Source organism: Branchiostoma belcheri, unplaced genomic scaffold (assembly GCF_001625305.1).
Source record: "Branchiostoma belcheri isolate BF01 breed outbred unplaced genomic scaffold, Haploidv18h27 scaffold81, whole genome shotgun sequence".
In the NCBI taxonomy this organism is placed as follows: Eukaryota; Metazoa; Chordata; class Leptocardii; order Amphioxiformes; family Branchiostomatidae; genus Branchiostoma; species Branchiostoma belcheri.
The window spans coordinates 175,780-198,089 of NW_017804476.1; the positions used below are offsets into that span (position 1 = coordinate 175,780).

At 40.4% G+C, this 22,310-nt stretch overlaps 3 protein-coding genes across 4 annotated transcripts in view; 1 reads left to right on the forward strand and 2 right to left on the reverse strand.

The window, feature by feature from the left end:
• LOC109486591 (lanosterol synthase-like) overlaps positions 1–4,915 on the reverse strand; it is a 13,448-nt gene extending 8,533 nt beyond the window's left edge. The window contains exons 1-6 of the mRNA XM_019790446.1: positions 4,659–4,915; positions 2,710–2,875; positions 1,955–2,093; positions 1,253–1,361; positions 679–800; positions 226–322 (exon numbers count right to left, since the gene is read on the reverse strand). Coding sequence (XP_019646005.1) covers positions 226–322; positions 679–800; positions 1,253–1,361; positions 1,955–2,093; positions 2,710–2,875; positions 4,659–4,669 — 644 coding nt within the window. The 5' untranslated portion in view covers positions 4,670–4,915. The remainder of the gene's footprint in view (positions 1–225; positions 323–678; positions 801–1,252; positions 1,362–1,954; positions 2,094–2,709; positions 2,876–4,658) is intronic.
• A 24-nt stretch (positions 4,916–4,939) lies between these two features.
• On the forward strand, positions 4,940–12,685 carry LOC109486589 (lanosterol 14-alpha demethylase-like). Its single transcript, XM_019790443.1, has 12 exons — positions 4,940–5,306; positions 5,538–5,636; positions 5,876–6,052; positions 6,686–6,812; positions 7,307–7,363; positions 7,809–7,926; positions 8,857–8,902; positions 9,016–9,089; positions 10,072–10,267; positions 10,758–10,963; positions 11,499–11,554; positions 12,229–12,685. The coding sequence occupies exons 1-12, from the start codon at positions 5,154–5,156 to the stop codon at positions 12,414–12,416; spliced, it is 1,497 nt and encodes a 498-aa protein (XP_019646002.1). The 5' UTR covers positions 4,940–5,153; the 3' UTR covers positions 12,417–12,685.
• LOC109486590 (pyridoxine-5'-phosphate oxidase-like) lies at positions 12,051–21,520 on the reverse strand. Of its 2 annotated transcripts, none has more exons than XM_019790444.1 (9): positions 21,446–21,520; positions 19,891–20,017; positions 18,193–18,329; positions 16,625–16,724; positions 16,258–16,311; positions 15,085–15,213; positions 14,307–14,383; positions 13,679–13,873; positions 12,051–12,385 (listed from the first exon to the last, which is right to left on the reverse strand). In XM_019790444.1, exons 1-8 carry the CDS (start codon positions 21,508–21,510, stop codon positions 13,708–13,710), a joined length of 855 nt encoding a protein of 284 aa, XP_019646003.1. In that variant the 5' UTR covers positions 21,511–21,520; the 3' UTR covers positions 12,051–12,385; positions 13,679–13,707. The 2 variants fall into 2 exon arrangements, with proteins under 2 accessions (XP_019646003.1, XP_019646004.1); XM_019790445.1 differs by lacking the exon at positions 21,446–21,520 and adding an exon at positions 20,303–20,351.
• Between the last annotated feature and the right edge of the window lie 790 nt (positions 21,521–22,310).

Below are 22,310 nucleotides of genomic sequence, written 5' to 3' on the forward strand. Positions count from 1 at the left end.
CGGCAAACTCCCTCGGCGGCAAAACCGTCCCTCCGCGGCATAACTCCCGTTGCTCCCCGAAAAAAAATAACGCCGCCGCCCAACAAGTCTGCGAAGGAGGCTACACCTAGCTAACTTCTATCATAATGGTTCTCTTGTAGTGACACAAAATTCTCTCTCTATGATGTCTATAGGACTTTTTGACACATAAATTTTAAGGAATGTAGCTATGGAGAGAAGACCTACCACATTTCAGGAAAGAGAGAGTTCAGGCCGTCCCAGCTGTAGACACCCAGAACTGCGAGCCAGAACTTCCCCCAGGATGGGATGCCGACAGCGCCACCTGTAGGTCATGAGTATTATTACAAACGGCTCTTAATTAATTACACACGATCTTTGCAACAGTTTATTTCATACACTACAAAAGTATCTTATCCACATATACAAGCCTGTAGTATACTACTACTGTTCTTTTTCTTTCTAGTATTTACATATTTGAATGTTCAATTTTCCGAATGACGTGAGAGTGACTTGAAATGAATGTTTCTGTTTGCAACGCCCGCTTGATATTTTCTTTAACGAATCATATTCTTATGGGAGGAAAAGTGGTGAAATCATAAAAAGCAAACTTGAATTTCCTCTGCATTAGTAGCACATATACTTCGAAGAGAAATTCATATTTCATGTGGACCAGCGGACCTTTAGCGTGGAGGCAGTTGCGAGCCCGCACGGCGTCTTTATCGTCTGCAGGAACTCCCAGCAGCCTTAGCGTGACGTAGTTCAGCGCAGTGCCGAATACAGTGGAATGGTCTTCGATGTGTCTGGCGGGAACAATATGAGGTTTCAGGTAATCACTTATAATGAGTTGTGTAAATGTCAGTGAATAAAATACAGTAAACATCAGACTCAAGAAGGGCTGCCTATCGGTACTAAGATCGTGATACATGACACATGTGTACCAGTAAAGCCCCAGGCAGAGGCACATAGCCGAACATGGCCGGGACTCAATTGGTAAGGAGAAGGTCGACACAAAGTCGATAGGTGTTCGGCCAGGTTGGCTACTGTGTGGTTGCGCCAACCATATACAATGTACATATATTTCAATGTTTCAAAATGTTTAATACATTTTAGGTGTTGGATGGTGTCCGGGAGCAGGTCGGGATGTGGTTGACAGTGAAATTTGACTCAAATTTAACTCAAATTGGATTCGATTGCATGGTAACGAAAGGTAGATGTGTGACAGCAGCTTGAAGAAGAATGTAGGACATCTTACAGGCCCCATCCACCGTCCGGTAGCTGTACAGACCGGAGGTACCGGATCATCTCCTGTCTCTGTGGCTCTGATAGGCGGGCCTTCGTCACGTGACACACGATCACTAAACCTGAAAAAAGGAGATACAAGAAAAACATGTTCTAGACTTTCAGACCGAACGGCAAAAATGGTAGCCTCTACCAGGCTTTGAAAGCGACTGGAAAGAGTAGAAATTGGCCAAATAGACGGATAACATACCAGGGGAGTTGGCGATATTATGCAAGATTTTTGCGCCAAAACTGTAAATTTAAATACTAATAATTTTCTCATCTAGATTGTGATTTTGAACAACTTTCAACATCTTTGCTTCGCTATTTCGCTTTTCCAGCAACTCAGCGCAGTGCGAGAAAGTTGCGCCAGGCCCTCTGTATTTTTAGGAGGCCCCTAAAAAAAATTTAAAAAACAACAACAGCGGTTTTCATTCGGGTAGCTTCGCCACCTTTTTTGCAGCGCAACGACGTTGGTCTTTTACTACCCAAACGTCATTACAACCCCAGGTAGGCTTATAATATGACAACGATGTTTAAAATGGTGAAAAGCTATCGCTACTTTAAGTAACTCCCTTGGCATGTTATCTCTTTATTTCTACTCTTCCAGCCGCTTCCGACTGGCAGGGACCACAAAAATGAAAGGAAAGCATACAGGAGATGCTGCTGGGCGTACCAGGCATGAGGAAGAGCGGCCCTCCGTAGTCGCCTGCCCAGTGGCCGTCCTCCGTCTGCAGGAGGGAGTAGAACTTCATCCCGTTTCTCACCGCCTCTCTGGCCGTTCGGGCTTTAGGCAGAGGCGGTGCGCAGGTACTCTAGAAGAAGGAAAATTCCCAAGGTAAGGCAGACATACAAAAAGACTGAAAAACTCTTTCTTACACAAGGCAATATGCCTGTACAACGAGTCTTTGCAGTAATGATTTTCAAGACTCTCTGGACTTTACTTCAGTGCCCATGTGTGGCTTTGTAATGTGTTTGTTTGCTTGTCTGTATATGTATTGTAATGTTAAGTTGTATTTGTATTTATTTACTATGTACAAAATCGACAAAATCGTAAAAAAATCAGTGTTATTCAGCTTGGTTGTGCACTGGCTGCAAGGCTGATTTTATTAATAAAACTTGAACTTGAAACTTGACATGTACCAGGAAATGATTACATTTTTAACTTGACACAATTATAAACATTGATGGCAATACGAAGAAATAATGAAAAATAAAAAAATAAAGACATTTCTATTAATTTTGTACACATTCAGGGGTGCCAAGAATTCATATACTAGTATGAATTTTTCCATTGCTCGGAAACATACGATCCTTTAAAAATACTAATTTCGTGACCTGCGCCTGGTTCAACAAATTCATTCTTTGGCACCTCTGACATTGGAATTTTTCAATCTATACAACGTAAATGTAACTGTAACGTTCATTTACCGTGTCCAGTCCTAGAGAGTGTCTCTCCACCATGTTCTGCTCGCGTTCAGGCGTCTCTCCCTCGCCGAAGTACCGCCACGTCTGCCGGCCTCCCACGTTACTCAGCCGCCACCGGCTCAGGTCCGTGGCCGGGTCGGTCTTGTAAGGACCGCCACGCCTCCTCGCGCTGTTAATTGATCAATTAATTAATTAATTATCAATAGAAAATAAAGGAAGAAGAGCTTGTGTGGGTTTTGGATTTTTAGCCTCCTTCGCAGACTTGTGGGGCGGCGGCGTTAATTTTTTTTCCGGGTGCGACGCGAGTTATGCCGCGGAGGGACGGTTTTGCCGCCAACGGAGTTTGCCGGGGAGAGAGTTTTTCGCCGCCCGCGCCGCCGCCCCACAAGTCTGCGAAGGAGGCTAGTACCGGATACGAGCGATCGCCAACGTCACGGCCAGAGAGTGGTAGGCAAAAAGCAAGGACATTTATAATGTCCTTGCAAAAAGCAAGGACGTTCAACACAAAAAGTAAGTCCTTGCAAAAAGTAAGTGTCAGTTGGGTGATTCGTCTGCCGATAATTTGGATATGTCGTTAAACAATTTGCACGTACACACGTATATATATAATGTAAATAAAAACAGCGATAGCTCGTATTGTAAAATTGGTTGTGGAAAACTACAGAACACGAATAGTGTTTCATTTGCCAGCAATTTTTTTTCACTTCAGAAGTATTGCGAGTTAGAAAACACAATGAATACATTAATTACACTTGACGAGATGACCTTGAAAACTGCAAACGTGCACAGAAGTCGTTGTTTTATGATGACGTACAGAGGTTGAACAATATACAGTAACATGTATCTTCATAATAGGCTATACGATGAGATGCGTTATCAAATACGTTTGCTAGATTTGTCACGGTAGTGTGTGTGCAAGGGACGTTTCAGAAAGCATGCTGGTGGGGTGTGGTTATTTACCGGGGCTTGTTCAAAGTAAAAGGGAGGGGTTGCTCGTCATGACGTCATCATAACGTCCTTGGCACTACAAGGTGAACCGACGTGTTAGGTCTAATGATGCGCGCACGCGCACACTGGGGATCTTTGTAACTACAAATTTGTTCTTCAAATCACACCACTTCGTCATATCTGACCGAAAAGCAAAACAAACATCCTTTCTGTAAAAAAAAATTGTTGGAAGAATACAATGACTACAACAAGAAGTAAAATTCATTATGTTAGCCTGACATTATGCCTAGAAGCAAGAGTTACTACAAACATTGTGTTTAATTGTACTTAATCAGGTGGTAACAATATATTGCCAACCTGGGTGTTAGTGGCGCCAATGCCCAACCCAATGTAAATATGGCAATTAATACAAAAACAGTGATGTCAATAAAGGGGGGAAAGTCAACGTTGTGAAATAAAACACACCATAAAACGTAACGTTAAATCAAAACAACCAAATAGGAGATCGCGGGTAAAATAAACGAAGTAATTTATAGAGTATGAAGAACTAAAATGCACAGATAACTGTCTAAAATTATGATTAGTGACAGTTGTTAATTTGCCTGCCGATGATTTACATATGTCTTGAAATAATTTGCATGTATCTGATATATGGGGTCATATATATGATGTAAACAATAACCGTTCGCTCGTATGACTATCTACTCTTCACTCTTTTTTGTTGCGAGTATTTTTTTTCAAGGACTAGTGTGTAGACAAAACGTGGTGTTTAATAATGTATACCTTACAAAGCAATGTCCTGAAATGTAGCACAAACAAATATACCCAACTACCACACATGGTATGTCGATAACTAGTTACGAATACAGTATCGGTCGCTAACCTCTTGGCCCATCTTGTCTTATAACGTAACGTTATGTCTTAAATACCTATCATGCCTATAGGCTCCTTCATGTAGACTGGATGCCTCTGTGTTACGATAAAAGTGTCCCAATGTTGCTTACCTGTCTCCCATGTCCTGCTTTGTCTAGTCAGTACCGATGTGCCTGTGGTCACGTAGAGATGATCAGCTGACCCACTTTTCATTTTTTCCACATTTTTAGTCTACAGGTCAACTAGAAGATGAGCTGACTCTGGCGCGATGGAAGTCTGACCAATCAGCGGCCGCCATTCCCGGCACCATGTGAATAGGCGTATATATTCATCCGCGGGGTCACATTTACAGAAAGTAATACGCATCAATGTATCACCTGAACTAAGGTTTATGTCCACTAAAACTGTCGAATTAATTCAGTACATACAAAAGTGTGGGATTTTTTCTCATGCTGTGCGATTTCAAGTCAAAATTCCTTCAGAGAAATAACGTGCAACGTTGTCCTTTGCGTATTTACATCAGGTCAATCCGGTTGTAAACAGGCAGGAGGTAAATTCGAGAAGAAACCTGCGAAAACCTGTCCCGAAATCGTCTGAAACTGAATTTTACGAGGAATTCGACAGCTATGCTGGTGGAAATGGGTAACCTGCTGTTGGAGAACGCGTTTGAGACAGTACAAGAGCTCGGTTCTAGCACCGTCGCGCTGACAACGATTGTTGTTCTGCTGGGTGTCACGTACTTCGGGCGGCAGTTCTTCAGCAGTCTCGGCAAAGACGAGGTAGGGGGACAGTTCATTTATTGAGTGAGGGGTTTTCTAGCTATGCAGAAATGGGACAGGCAATTTTCGTCAGATTAAGATAAATAACGCAACAAAATGGTCGCGAATTATTTATGATTGCTAGCTTTGGGTAAAGCAGATGTGATGGTAAGGGACATTTCATTACTTGTATCTTAGGGGTTTCAGTTATTTCCAAGTTGTGTGTATTGAACACGAAATTTTCTGTTTCAGAAGTCCCCACCTGAAGTGCCGCATACTATCCCAATACTTGGCCATGGTTACAACTTCTACAAGAACCCCATTGGCTTTCTTGAGGAGGCTTACAAGAAGGTAACTTTTACACCTCAATTTCACACATACAAATATAACATTATGTAACGTTACATGTATGCTGTAATTGTACACATTCCTTTTGAAAAAGAATTCCTATACAAAAAAGTTCCTTTGGAAAAAATCAGATGGTGTAAGTTGTAGTCATACATGTACTTGCATATAATTTGTAGGTTCTTCATTGTTACAATTTGCAGTTTAAAATTTATAGATTGTTTCTTTCTGTTGCACTTTTCTAGTATGGCCCAGTCTTTACCATCACTATGGCAGGGTCGAAGTTCACGTATCTGGTAGGCTCTGACGCGGCAGCGACTCTGTTCAACAGTAAGAACGAGGACTTGAACGCCGAGGAGGTGTACTCACGTCTTACCACGCCTGTCTTCGGCAAGGGGGTCGCATATGATGTCCCAAATCCCGTAAGAGCTATTTAACATCAGATATGTCGTAAGACTAAAAAACGGTGCAATGGCCATGTGGGCAGAGTGCTCGCCTTGCATTCGGGAGGTCATGAGTTTGATCCCCGGCAGAGTCATAGCAAAGACTTTAAAAATGGTACATACTGCTTTCTCTGCTTAGCACTCAGCATTTGGGAAAGAGTATGGACCACTACCAGTGGACTAGCCTCCTGCTGTAGTAACTGCACAACTGTGTGGCCCAAGAGCTACTGAACCGGGGATGGGCGCTGCCTCTATGCACCATGTGGTGCGGAAAGGACTTAAACTTTTGTAAAGATCTTTTCTTTAGACTAGACTATTTTACCTTTATCTGTGTGTTAGCTTCTGGGCCTTTAGACAGGATTATTGAAGTCAAAGGGGCTTTCCCAATACATGTATACTAAAAGTAATTTGTTTTGTCTCATATTTACTTTCACCAATGTGTGCGATGTTGGTACAGCAGTATAAAATCTAATAGGCCTAGAAGGCCTAAATTAAATAATGAAAAACTAAATGACTGTATGAAACAAACCTTGCAGTATGTCAACTTTGTGACTCTCGTTTAATTTGTACATTCCATTTTATTGGTCTAATACACATATTGTAATGCTTCAGGTGTTCCTTGAGCAGAAGAAAATGTTCAAGACAGGACTGAACATTGCGAGGTTCCGCACACACGTCTCACTGATAGAGCAGGAGACTAAGGAGTACTTCAAACGGTGGGGAGACAGTGGTGAGAGGGGTAAGTACCTGTAGAACATTCCTTTACTGATACTGTTTATTCACATTGATTGGCAGCCATATGCATTGTTGGCTGAATTGCACAAGTGATTACATATTAAAAAACTTGAAAGAGATACACATTAAAAAGTACAACATTGACGATTAAAATTAAATAGATCTCAAAGTTTGTAGGTCGTCCATTAAAACAGAGGCGGACTACTATTTACAAATCTTGGTTACTGAGGCTTATTGCCTGAAACAGAAAAGATTTCCTCAGTTTTTCAGTCTTCCATTCCTCCCAAAACTTCTCCTCTTTCCCCTTTTGTATCCCAATTACTTACTACATCTATGTGGTCTAAGGTATTGTTTTCTTTATCGTTGCTTGGTGTAAAAACATTCCAAGAGAAGTCAGTGTACAAAAGATCTTTTCCCAATCTAGTAATGTAAAAAAGGAGTTACCATATTCATACATTTATGTTTGATGTTATTTAAGTTATCTCTTGCCCACTACAGATCTATTTGAGGCCCTGGCACAGCTGACCATCCTTACTGCAAGCAGGTGTCTACACGGTAAGCTGCAGCTGTATGTTGTGTTGTGCACCTGCTGTGAACTTGCCTCTCCCAGAAACAGCTTTGTTTTTAGCTTGCCATAACCAAGCAGCAAAAATAAATCTACCCTAAGGCCACACCAATTTAATTTCTTGGTTAACGGATTTTGCTAGAAAAATAAAGGAGCGGGAGGGCGAAAAAAATAAAAAAAATAAAAACAGGCCTAGGCATCCTATTATGGCCCAAAATGGTATGATAGGAGCCATGAAGTCAACACACCAGGCTGGTACAAAATTTAAACAATGAATTTTGAACTTTTAATGATACCATTGCATTGAAAGATGGAATAACTGTAACAACTAGGAAGAAAAGGACTGTTTTCAACTGTTCAACTGATGATAGTTTGACTGACTTTAACATAAGTAAAAGAATGTCTATCAAGCTGTGTCCTTTCTGTGTTGTATAGGGAAGGAGGTGCGTTCCATGCTGCATGAGGGAATAGCACAGCTGTATGCTGACCTGGACGGGGGGTTTACCCAGATGGCATGGCTGTTACCAGGCTGGCTACCCCTCCCCAGTTTCAGGTATGTATATGTGTGATACTGAGAGATTCCTATGGGTGATCTCTGTAGATGTTAACGTTGATTCAAACATTAAGTGATCTTGAATAGATGAAGTTGTTTAGTCATTTCACACTGGATTATTGAATTTTTAATGTGTAGACGTTTCAGCTAGTATCCACTAGCTTTCATCAGTACAAAGTGAGGACATTTCTGGTACAAGTACAGATATTTTTTTGTTAGTTATTTTTCTTACTTTAGTTTTTTATTAGTTATTTGTCCTCCCCTTTTTTGTATATGTTTTGGTATTTAACTTTTGTTTATTTAGTTTACCTTAGATTGTTTCTTAGAACGTGTCAGTTACTTTTTGTTTTTTTAGAACTTACTTTAGAACATGGATTGTTTTTGTTTATTTAGAACTTGTACCGGAAATGTCCTCACTTTGTACTGATGAAAGCTAGTGGATACTAGCTGAAACGTCTACACATTAAAAATTCAATAATCCAGTGTGAAATGACTAAACAACTTCATCTATTTATCGTATTCCTGGATGAGTAACCTTCACCAACGTATTAAGTGATCTTGGTTTTTGTCCATGCATGCTTGATTTTGTGCTTGAAGAGTAGCCTCTGGCTTTGGAAGTGGCTGGAAGGAGTAGAAATTGGCCAAATAGACAGATAAAATGCTAGGAGAGTTTGTCCACTATAAAGGAGTACAGTTTGCATCTTCCGAACTGTACTTTAGCAGACCAACTCCTCTGGCATGACATTATCTGTGTGTTTGGCAAATTTCTACTCTTTCCATTTATGCCTGGTAGAGGCTACTGCAAAAGTTGCTGATATGTACAAGCTATATACAAAGAAAATGTTCTAAAAAGTAAAATTTAAATCTTGATCTTCATTGTCACGACTGCAAAAAGAAGAAACTCTGATAGTGAATTACACTGTTCCACAGGAAGAGAGACAGGGCCAACAGGGAAATGAAGAAAGTCTTCAAAAAGGTACCTCCTTTTTTTATCACCCCAGAACTGTTTGTTTTTTCTCCTTCATTTCTCAGTACAATTCATTATTGACTTCAGCTTCTAAAAACTAAACTAAAAACTTAATGCTACAGATTATCCAGCAAAGAAGGGAGTCAGGAGATTCTGATGATGATATGTTGCAGACCCTTATGGAATCCACCTACAAGTAAGACCATAGAATCTCTCGTTACATGGTATCTCCACCACAGACACTGCTGTCTAGCTAGCTATACTCTAGGCATGGCTAGTTGTACTTGTACCAAGGAGGTCTTGCTTTAACCTGCTACAGTAGTCATCTGGCACATGTATTGCTGATGGGTTTAGGGTTGGGCAGTAGGGAGAAGGCTGATTATGGTGGCTTATACTATAGTCTAGTAGTATAGAGCACGTCGTTAGAACGTACTGCACCTGCACAAAACCCGTAATGTATTGCACATAGCATTTCGGTAGAATGTCTGCTCATATAAGGTTGTATTCGCTCATATAAGGTTAGCATTTCGACAGTAGTTTCAAAATGTTGTGTCCGAAAGAATATCCTCTGCAACAGGCAAAATTCTGATGCAACGTTGACCAAAAACCCAACGAAAACGCGAAAACACGGGGTTCTGCGCAAGCGCAGTACGTTCTGCCGATGTGCTATACTATAGTCAAGAAAGGTTTAAGGGGTTGTACATTTGGATTGTATGAATAGCTTCTGCGAAAATTGTTGGGTAATACTTTAAGTGAAAAGGCTAAGTTTTACACAAAAAAGATAATACATGTACCAAGATGATCATACAATATGTTGAGGAATTTGACAAGACCTCAGTACACCATGAAAGTTAATCTGTGTTGGTAGTAATCATAGTAAATCAAAATCAGCCTTCACTTAATAGAGATGGTGGATGATATAAACTCTCTGGCACTTTTGATCAATTGCTTACGTCACGTATCAGTAAAGTCTTGTGTCAATAAGGTCACGTGTTTGTAAACCGTAACTCTCGCGAGATCACGTTGTGAAGTGATTGGTCATTAATTATCCTGATGAAGGCGACAGTGGTCGTCGAAAATTTGATCGCTCTGTAACCCTTGTGTTGGAATAAAGTTCAATGTTTTACTAAGACCTCAGTATGTTAGCCTACAACCCTGTGTTTGCCTGACTGTTTCAGGGATGGTCGGCCACTGACAGATGATGAGATAACAGGGATGATGATAGGACTGCTGATGGCCGGTCAGCACACCTCCTCCACCACCAGCACATGGATGGGCTTCTTCCTGGCCAAACACACGGACGTCCAGGCCAGGGCCTACAGGGAACAACTGGACGTGTGTGGGGAGGACCTACCACCTCTCAACTATGATCATGTAAATATATACTAGACACTTCATTTTTATGCACCTGGTTTTTGAATGGGTGCACCATACAGGGCTTGAAATACTGGGTGCATATACACCTTAGTGCATGTAAAATTGGAGCTGTGCAGGTATTTCTGATGACCACTTGCACCTAATAACCTGCACTGGTCCATCTACTGGGTTTACATATACATGCACATGTAGGTGTATGTGGACTTCTTTTGCTGCATTGACTGTTTTACCACCTATGAAGTATTAAAGAAATAATGATAATAGGTTCTGAACAGTTTTTAGTATGATCCATACATGGTGTGGGTGAAAATTTGTCCGGGGCAGGTATTTTTGAAGGTTTAGATGTTCAAAGGCTAAGTGTAAGAAGTTGTTAGATGTCATATAGCTAGCTGTCACCACACCGCATGCCTGCAAAGCTGGTGTGTTACGCTGAGGGTTGGTTATACCGGTTATACACATGCAGAACTCATTTTCTCCTCTCCTACAGCTGAAAGACATGAACCTGTTAGACAAGTGCCTGGCTGAAACCCTGCGTCTGCGCCCTCCCATCATGACCATGATGCGCATGTGTAAGACCCCTCAGGTCGTCAACGGTTACACCATCCCAGTGGGTCACCAGGTCTGCGTGTCTCCAACAGTCAACCAGAAACTACAGGACACCTGGAAGGATGCAGATACTTGGGACCCCAACAGGTCAGCTGCCTGCAAAAATGTGGCACGTCAGTAGAAAGTACTGCACCTGATTTTGCATGGTTTTTGTTGGATGTTTGGTCAATATTGCATCAGAATTTTGCCTGTTGCAGACGATATCTTTTCTAACTTTTTGAAACTACAGATGGGATGTTACCCTTATATGTGCGAATACAATGTTATATGAGAAATTTCTGCTGAAGCGGTATGCACAATACATTACAGGCTTCGTACAGGTGCAGTACGTTCTGCTAACATACAATGTAGATGTAGACTACTAGCATAAATTCCTAGTACCCAGTATCACTTTCAAACTTCCTAGATAAATTTCTTTACTTGTTTTGTATTTTGTGTAAATCATGGCTGACCTAAAAAGCTATCTAATCATTATCTTCTAGTCTAGGTCTAGTCTGCTATTATTTGCGAGTTGTTGCATAGATCAGAGAATTAACACCCTTAAATTTTGCATGGTAACTGTGATGAATTCCCATGAAAGTTCTTTTGAGATTGTGTCCTAAAATATGTCATTTGATCATAGGTTTCTGGAAGGGAATGCCAGCACTGGAAAGTTCTCCTATGTGCCATTTGGTGCAGGTAAGTTGATACACACTCACTAGTATCTGATATCCTATTGTGTGAAGATATAAGACTGGCAGCCACACTGGATGCTACTATTGCCTATTCATCACACTTAGAGAGCAGTTTTCAAATCAAGCATACTGTTTTACTTCTTTATACTATATATTTAAGGAAAATGAATCCTAGTCCTGAGAGGCCTAATATTTTATGTAGACAATGTATTAGATACCAGTAATACGGCTGGTAGACATGTCTGAGATACAAAAATCTGTCAATAGCTTAGCTGTTGACACAGTACATGTATATGGCATAGTGATTTTTGCTATTTGACAGACTATATGTGGCAGGGCTGTAGCCAGCTTGAAATCTTTTTCCATCACCCCAGGTTCATGATAGGACCTGGGGGGGGGGAGAGTGCTCACAATCTAGGGGGGTCCAGGGAAAAATTTTTAAATTTCAAGCCTTTAAAAATGCAATTTCCAGCATTTTAAGGGGCAAATCATGGGGTTGAGAGGGGTTGTTGTTTTACCCAAGATTTTTGTCAATTTTGTCCATCAAATGTGACAGATTGGTTTAAAACTTTTTCTGTCACATGCCACACAGTTCCTGCATTTGACGGAAAAACTGGTGCTGGCTAGAGCCCTGTTATATGAGGATTGTATCTGAAACGTTGTCGCTTGTTTCTCCAGGCCGCCACCGCTGTATTGGTGAGAACTTTGCGTACGTCCAGATCAAGACCATTTGGGCTGTGCTGCTCCGAGAGTTTGAGTTTGAGCTGGTCGATGGACACTTCCCGGCGGTCAATGTTGAAACTATGATCCACACCCCGTCACAAGCCATCATACGCTACAAGAAACGTCCAACAGCCACCATTTGATAAAAATTCATACTGCATCTAGTAATCTGTGATTTTATAGCTAAAGTTTGTATGATCTTATAGGTAAATTTTGTGAAGACACAAGATACAGTTTATTTGTTAATGATCATACTATATTCATAGTCCTGAGAAAAATTTAACTCTTTGTAAAGCTGATTATATGAAAAAGGAAATATTTCACCATTGCAAAATTTCAAGTAAAGGTTGAGATAGCAATGTTCAAGATTCGCCAAAAAGAAGTTACTCAAGCAACTGGATGTGATTTTGGAACCAGTCAGACGTTTCAGCTATAGTATCTGACTGAGGAAAGCTAGTGGATACTAGCTGAAACATCTGACCGATTCCAAAATCATATCCAGTTCCTTGAGTAACTGCTTTTTGGCGTATCGTATTACCTGGTTGTCTAACCTTCATTGACGAACGTTTAAGATTGTTATAGTCTGTAACAGTATATTTCTGAACATCCTGCAATGTACAATCGATTTATTTTACATAGGAACATAACTAGGTACCAGTTATTTGGTATGATGGCTTACTTTCTGTCATACTGAACTTAGGCCACACCAATTTAATTTCTTGGTTAACGGATTTGCCCGCTTATTTTTTTCTGATTTGCAAATAAAAATAAAAATTCAGAATCAACTGCAAAATGCTCATATTTTGCCCTGAACAGTTGAAAACAGTCCTTTTCATCCTAGTTGTTAGTTATTCCGTCTTTCAATCTAATGGTATCATTAAAAGTTCAAAATTCATTGTTTAAATTTTGAACCAGCCTGGTGTGTTGACCTATCGTCCCATTTTGGGCCATAATAGGATGCCTAGGCCTGTTTTTATTTTTTATTTTTTTTCGCCTGCCCGCTCCATTATTTTTCTAGAAAAATTTGTTAACCAAGAAATTAAATTGGTGTGGCCTTATTGCAAAGAAATAGATCAAGTTAAAATTAACTTCTTGCTGCTGCATGCACTTGTGATTTTACCTGTTCAGGGCAGTGCAACACTGACTCCTTAGAAATACCACAACAGACTAATAAATTTTTGCTATCATGGAGTTATAGGTATGTTGTCTTTCCTCATGGTAGTGGAAAATTTCACCAAAAACGAATTCACTTATACAGAAATACTTCTCTTGGGTTTGATCATCACAAAATTAAACCTCTACTAGAGAAATATATTTCTATTGGGTACAAGTTGTAATGAAAGAAACTTTTAATCTAAAGTCATCCAAGGAGGTTATTTTGCAAACGCCTCCTCGAGTCATCTACCTGTTAGAAGATTGCCATGGAAACAGTCACTATGGAGACAGTCGTTCATACACCCATCCGTTCTCCCCGGTGTGGGTACATTTCTCGTCCGGTGTCTCGCCGTCACGCAGGCGTCGGAACGCGATTCGGTCGTGGATCCGTGTCGTTTGACCTTGCCAAAATTCTATGACCTCTGGGACGAGACAGAATCCCCCCCTGAAGAAAAGGCAAATGATGGAAAAGGCAATGTTTGAGTAATGTTCTAATAATCCTTGCAATTTTAACACATTAATTCTGTGCCGCAGCAAATAAATAAAAATAAATGAATAAAAAAATGTGTTGATATTTTGGATTCTTGCCTAGAGTCATCAGCCCAAGATTGAGGTGCTCAAAAACTTGTTTTTACCTAGAACTATTGTAGAGTGTAACTCATTGGCACCAAGCACTTTAAGGCTATTCTCTGCAGATGGCTTTACCCAATGATTGCAGTTAGATGTGCAGCAGTTAGGTGTGACATGTGTTGTCATTCAGTGTAATATAACTAGCTAATGCCATGCTGTGTGCCAGCGAAGCTGAATGGCAGTTACGCCTGCTATACAGATACTGAGTGATTCGGCAAAATCAAATAAAACATGAGGGTGTTTCTCACCAGTAGTCAGGTTTAGGGATTTCCACGGACTCATCAGCATACTTTTCTTTCAGCTCTTTCTCACGTTGGTCCAGAACCTAATGAAACAAATGAACAATCAAATAACACAGCCTACATTTATCTTAATTCCTAAGTCTACATTTGGTTCTGTAAATGAAGTGTGTACAGGAATATCTGAACCCTCATAACTTTTGGACAACACCTCTGTAGTATTATACCTATGTACATATGAAATTACAGTACTTATCTTGAAAAAAAGAAACTGACACCAATTTAATTCGATGGTTCTCGGATTTGCCTCTTCTTTTTTTTCTGATTTGCAAAAAAAGAAAGATTCTGGTTCCGAATCAACTCAAAAATGCTCATATTTTGCCCCATTTGTTTAGGAAAGTCCTTTTCTTCCTACTTGTTACAGCTTTTTCCATCTATCAATGCAGTGGTTTAATTACAAGTTCAAACTTCATTGTTTAAATATTAACCCAGCCTTTTGTGTTGACTTCATGGCTCCTATTGTAGCATTTGGAGGTATAACAGAATACCTGGACCTGTTTTTATTTTTTTTTGGCCCTGTCGCTTGATATATTCTCTAAAAAAATCTGAGAACCAACAAACTAAATTGGTGTGGCCTCTCTCGATGAAAAGCAAATGCTTAGATGATGTTGCTTGAACAGACATTGAGCATTGTGACAGTTAAACTATTCATAATCTGGCTAACTCCATAGCCAAGATACATTACAACTTGAGAAGTTACTTCTTCAAGACAAGTTTGAAGACCTACATGTCTGCCCTCTATGACGGTGCTCTGGTGGCTGACTGTGGCACCTATCTGACTGCCCCGGGGACGAGAGTGGAAGTACTCCGTGGACTGCTCGTCAGTCAACCGCTCCACTGGACCCTCTATCCTTACCTGGGGAACAACAAAACAAGGTGATTATTAACCTTCTACCTGCTGCTTAATTCCATAACCAATTACAAATTTGGGTGTCAAGGTTAAAGAACAAGATAGAAATTAACTTTTTCTCTATTGTCCCAGCATTGTCCCGAAAATAAATTTCAATTGTCCCGAAGTGAGGATGAACTGTCCCAACCTGTTTTTTGAGAAGTATTTATGACAAAAAGTTGAAGTCAACTTTATTTTGCTTACGTTGAGCCTTCCAGGCATACAATAATTGCAGAGTGGACAAGAACTTCTGAGGGCTTTTCTGGAGCCAAAAGCCAGGATGCGTGCCTGATCAATAAAAAAGTGGCTGACATTCTGATCTTGATTATTATTCTATTGTCCAAAAAATGTCCCAAAGTGACTTTTTAGCTGTCCCGTCCTAAATTTTAGTGGTCAGTGGCCATCAGGACACTGTTAATTTCGAGCCCTGTAGATGTGTAGATATAGAAGGCTCACTACTGTACATGTGCACATCATTCACTTCTGACTAAATCACTTTCTAGATTCAAACAGTCTTTTGTTTCAAATTTATATAAGTCCAACCCATGTTTCACTCTGACTTATTCACTCTCGTACATAGATTGATAGAACCTAGTGCTGTGTACCTAAACCCACACTTACATGTAGGTCCAGGTCCGGATTCAAGCCCCCAGGTTTACGTTCGAGTCCGGACCTAAACCTGGGGGCTTGAATCCGGGCAAAACTTTGGCCACAAAACATGGAGACCGACACTTGACGATGCCCGATGGCAATGTTTTCTTCATTTTGCAGCACAGATTTTGCACTCTATGGAAGGTTTTGGGTGGTTTGGAAAGAAAAGGGGTACTAGTATGTGACATGTTTTTTTTTTTGTAATATGTAAGTCCGGAATCGGTTCTTGACTTTTAGGTTTCTTTGGACTTGAACCTACCAGTCCAGCAAACCGGTGCACAGCACTAATAGAAGTTATCTAAGGTTCTATAATAGAACCTTAGATATTTCTCTGAGATACAGTATCAAAACCTGACTTACTGATCTATTGAGTGGTTCCCAGTGGAAGCACAGTGCAGCAAAAGGGTTGGCAGCCTGGATGGGAAGAAAAATGACAGCATATTAATTATCCTTGTAATACAAAGTACAAACAATACTTGGACAAGCCATATTGTCTAAGGCCATGTTGATTTGATGGAGGACATCCAGGAACATGTGAATTTTTTGTCTGTCTCAAAAAAAAAAGTTTTCATTCATACTTTAAATCGTACAAAGCAACTGCAAAAATGAGCATATATATGATGTAAATTGCAAAAAAATATTGGGAACCGATAGTAATTTTGTAATATGATAATATTTGTGTCATATTTGAACAATTTGAACAGGAACAGGTACTGCTAGTACTCACCAGTTCCTTCCCCTTCCTGCTGTCAAAGTTGGTGAAGAATCTGAAGCCCTCACTGCTGTAACCCTTCAGGAGCACCATACGTGCAGAGGGACGTCCTTCCCTGGGATAACAACAGAACAACACATTGGTGGATAGAGCACACATGCCCGTAGCCAGGATTTTGAATGGGGGGTTCTTCCCACTGCTTGAGGGAACAGCGAACGCCATAGGCGCAAGGCGAGTGCCGAAGGCGTGAGGTTCCTAAGGGGGTCCGGGGGTATCTTGAAAATTTTGAAGAGTGAACCTTCTGAAATGGCATTTCCTTCGTTTTTGTGGAGGATTTCAAAGAAAAAAAATCAGAGGTAACTTTTTTAAATGACAAAGTGAGCAGTTTTCCTACGATTCCAGCCTCGCTGGTGACACCAATCAGTCCATCTTTTAAAGAAAAATCTTGGACCTTTACAGCGTGCAAAATACCTGGTTGCCCCAAATTTTACTTGGGGCAACCTATTTTTCAACCCAGGTAGCCCAGTGTGGTACCTGAATTTTAAGAATGTCCCCCCCCCCCTCAAAATCATGCCCACTTGGATTGCACCACTGTATCCAGCAGATGCTTTATAATTTTAGGTATTAATGGTTATTACTAGTATTAGGTTACTAAGGGCTGTTAGAAATGTTGTCAAAGGCTTATGTATGTAACATTACTTAATTTGAGGAAAGTAGTAACTTATAGGTGGGGTAACCTGAAATTCTGATGGGCAACCTAATTTTTGCCGTAGGTTGCCCACTGGGCAACCTGGTTCAAAAAAGTATTATGTACACTGCCTTTAGATAAAAAGTGGACCAAAATGTGGACCTTTGAGCCTTGTACCTGGGGAGTTCGTCCAAACCCCCTGGCTATGGGCTTGGCGCACTACTATTTAATTAAGTAAATAAAGCTTTTTAAACATGTTGAGGAATCTTCCACATGTCAAGATGTCTCAAGGGGAGCAACCTAAACTCCAAATTTCCAGCTCACAACAAAATTTATCTCCAAGCAGATCTTTCAGTGGGGTGAAGACAGTATCAAATTGGCCAGCCTGTATCCATTTCCCCACCGAAGCCTCTGGTTGGGAAATGGATAATGTCTGGCAAATAGATACAGGCTGGCCAATTTGATACTGTCTTCCCCCACTAAAAGATCTGCTTGGAGATTAAACAAAAAAGCTTATACATACAAACTCCAAATACAAAACTAGTTTAATTGCATGTTGGCAACCTTGCAATATGTTGTTTGGTCAAAACTTTGGCTACATATTAACATGGAGGCTGACACTTGACAATGCCCGATGGCAATGTTTTCTTCATTTTGCAGCTCAGATTTTGCAATCTATGGAAGGTTTTAGGTGGTTTGGAAAGAAAAGGGTGACATGTTTTTTTTTAATAAGCCCGGAATCAGTTCTTGGCTTTTTGGACTTGAACCAAAACATTTTTACAAGTCCGGAACTGGTCCACCAAACCGGTACACAGCACTACCTCTTGATTTCATGTTTGCTAGCCTATCCACTACATGCCAAATTCATTACTGCAATACAAGAGTTTCTACTGACGGTGTGCTGGTAGCCAGGCACATGGCATTGGCCTCTCCGACGTTAGGATGTTTGGTGGCTTCTTCAAACCAGGCTGCAAACTGCACAATTGGATCCCGGGACACCAGCTGGTCTTCTGTGTAAACTTCCTCACCGCCCTGGAAGAACAATTTTGTAAAAAAAATCTCTTCAAATGGCCGTTTCAGGCCTCGAAAGTAATCTTTCTTCCTATTGTCCCAGCACTGTCCCAAAAATAAATTTCAATTGTACTGAATTGAGGATGAACTGTCCCAACCTGTTTTGTGGGAAGTATTGTATGACTTCAACATGAAGTCAACTTTATTTTGCTTATGTTCACTCCCAATCACACTATAATAGCAGAGAAGACAGGAAATTTGGGGGTATTTTTCCAGATCCAAAAGCCAGAGCGTGTGCCTGATAAACAAAAGAAGAGCTGACATTCTGATGTTGATTATTTTTCTATTGTCCCAGAAAAGTGTCTTTTTAGCTGTCCCAGCCTAAATTTTAGTGGTGAGTGGCCATCGAACCACCTTTAATTTCGAGCCCTGCATTTCATAGCCTGGTGTTCAGTCTATCGTGGTTGGGCGGGTTTTCTTCGGGGCTGCAGGAGCTCTTTCCCACACGACTCAGCTAGGTTTCCCCGGTAGGTTTTGCATGACAGGAGTTAAATTAGCCCTAACACGATATTGCGGTGGCGCTAATTAACTCCTGGCGTGCAAAACTCCTACAGGTGCAACACTCTTACCGGATGGTCTGTTGAGCTGGATGGGGGAAAACTATTAGAATCCCAAAGAAAGCCTGCCCCAACCACGATACCAGGCTAGCCATTTCATTGATATAGTCTTATAGTGTTATACTTTTACAGAAGGTAAGAAATGGCAAATAGAACATATAGTGATTTTTTTATCATAATCTTTGCAGAAATTTTCAAGTGAGGTATAAAGGAAAGTAGGGATAATAGCTACATCATGTGGACAAAATGTCAAAATGGAGGATGCCAACTTTTATCAAATTGTATTTTGCTTGAAGTTTAACCTAATTAAGCTTAACAGTTTGCAAAAAGCTGTACGTTTTGCAGAAATGACATAACAAATAAAGGGTATAATTAAGTCTTTCGATTAACTTGCACATAAAATCTACCCTCTACCAGGCTTCCGGAGGTGGAAGGAAAGAGTTATTTTGGCCAGAGAGATAATATGCTGAGGGGGTTGGTACGCTAGAAAGTACAGTTTGGGCATGGCAAATTATACTTTCTCTCTATTTGGCCAATTTTCTTTCCAGCCGTCTCCCGAGGCCTGGTAGAGGCTACATAAATCAGCATTTAGGGCTTGGAAACCAGATCTTTTTAAGACAATATTCTAGTCACTTATCTACATACTAAGTTGACACAACACTGTTCCAATGTATGTCGACATTCATGGAGCAAAAATGTCAAAAATTCTGACGTAAAACGGTTACTGGAAGGACCTGGGCTGATTTTTTAGGATACAGTACCACCAAGAATTTAAAGGACTCATCTTGGGGCTTGTTTCTGCAATTTTAAATGCCTAAAGTATCAAATACTGATTCAAATGTGCTAATATTATATAGGACAGTATGTGTCAATATCACAAAGATTGCGTTATTCAGAATACATGTGTATTTCCAGTTTTGTTGCCCTGAAACCGCATGCCTTTAAAGGAAAAGAAGACAGCAAACCTTATATGCCTTGCGCATGGCTGCTACGTTGATGCCATTTGGGTCCACGGTGTTCGCCATCTTAGCGGCCGGGTAGAGGAAGAAGGAAGGCCGACGTATTTCAGTCAGTAAGGAGCAGAGTAAGGATCTAGAAAACATCAAGTTCAGGAAACAAAGTGTCAGAAAAACAGCTCAGAGCGTTTAAACGTGCGTTTGAATGAGAGTTGGGTGGGAGGGGGGTTAGCCAGGCTCGGTTAGCGAAGGAAAGGAGCAAAACTTTATCCGTAAACTGTATGGAAAACAGAAAAAAACACAGTGAAGCGAAATAAATATGCAACAAGGATAAGTTTAGAACATCCAAAAGCGCAAATAGCCAGTAGCTAAACTGTGTTATATAAGCGGTTATACAAGTTTGAGATGTTACAAAACATACCGTGTACCTTCCTCACGTAGAAGAAATCTACGGTCGTGCCCTCTGACCTTCGACCTTTATACTAGATTTTATTATAAGTATAGTGTCGGAAGGTAACAGCTTATTGGTTACAGATGGAAAATGGCGGAGGTTGTGTGTAAGGTCGATGGAAGAGACGATGTATTAAACTAAAAAACAAGGTTGTCATGATGATGATTTAATAAAGCCTCATAATAACGCCTTATATAAGTCACGACGGAATTTATGTTAATGCGGAAAGTTGGTACCCTTAGCCTAATTAACGTTATTCAGTTTTGCAGAAAAAATGGAGGTCATTGGTTCTACAATATTTGGGATGGGGACCCGTATGTCTTCAGCAGAAACAATTATGTACCCAAGTAACAACTTGTGACGAGTTTCCATCGTGATATCTGCTTGAGAAAGTAAACCGTACTATTATAACAGGCTTCGCCCAAAAGTTGAAGTGCCTGTTGATAGTTCATGCGTTCGGCACATGATTGAAAATATGCCAAGTATTTTCCAGTGGAGGAAATAGTTAAACGTAGCTTATGTTATGTCAGCACTTGATTCGCCTTCTGAATATTAAGAGTGTTGTTTTTCAATGCATTCTTAAATTTGATGACTTCTACATCTGGCCCACTTTAATTTGCTGACCGAAACCATCTTTCGTCTATTTGGCCATTGAGTTTTAAATGATATAAAGCTCCTTAATTTGGCCAGTGACAATAGGGGAGTTTTTGCATGCTAGAATAATGCGCCAATTCACTACTACTATTCAATCTGCTGGGAAGGTCACAGTGGAAGCACTTCCTTATTATTCTTACCCAGGGCAAAACCAAAAACAAAAAAAAAAAAAAAAAAAAAAAAAACGGCCGGTTTAAAAGTAATTTCCCAAAGATGAAATTTAGATCTTCACAAAACTTGATACAGTAATGCAGTAACTACAGTAATGAATGGGTCTGAGCAATATGTTTGATTAAATGACTAAAAAAATTGCATGTGGACAATTTGTCCAGTTTCTCAGCCGCTCCCGAAGCCTGGTGGAGGCTACTCTTTCCAGCCGTTTCTAAAGCCTGTTAGAGGCTACTTCTCGTATGGAGGCACCACCCCAAAATCTTGTCTCCCAGTCTTTACACATCGTACCGCCCCGGAATGACGCAATCCCATATTTTGCGTTGATAAATCCCGCCATGCGTGTCTCTCTCCATCCTGCCCCGTTCCCACACAGGACCCATTGTTCCCAGATGCACCGCACTGGGCCCGCTATTCTCATGCACATTCGGTCTTCTCGCTTTAATTGAATCGTTTACATACGAATGCGGTGCTGCATGCTAACACACAGGGAAGGATGCCACCGGCTGAATAGCGGTGCTCTCGGGACAAACTTTGGGGTTTGTAAGGCCATGTTGATGTGATTATATGGATGACATCCGCGCGCGCATGAATTTTCTGCCGTTTCAAAAAAAGAAAATTCAACCATACTGTAAATCGTACAAATCAGTTGCAAAATGTGCAAATATATACAGGTTGAAAAAACATTGGAAAACGATACCAATATGTCGCAGATATACCAATATGTCCAAAATCAGACGTACTTTACTTTACTTTACTTTACAAAATCAGACGTAAAAGACGAAAATGTTAAGAAATGAATTTGAAGACTAGATTATTCGCCAAACTATATTCTGCGTCATTTGTTCAACCTTCAAAACCACTCAGATTTCATAATGAAAGCAAGATTTTCTTTTACCAAACCTTTTTTTTATTCGCACGCTCGCATCAGTTTTGGGGTTCCCAGAGGATGTCATCCATATAATCAAATCAACATGGCCTAAGGTTATAGAAAATGTTGATGGTCATCCGGACAGCCGTATTGAAGTATGTTTATAAACAGTTTGTGGCAAGTAAAAAACAGAAACATCATGTTCTTGGATACTCATGAAATCATGTTCAGTACAGTTCATTTCACATTGCCCATTTATGATGCTATAAAATAACGATGATAACA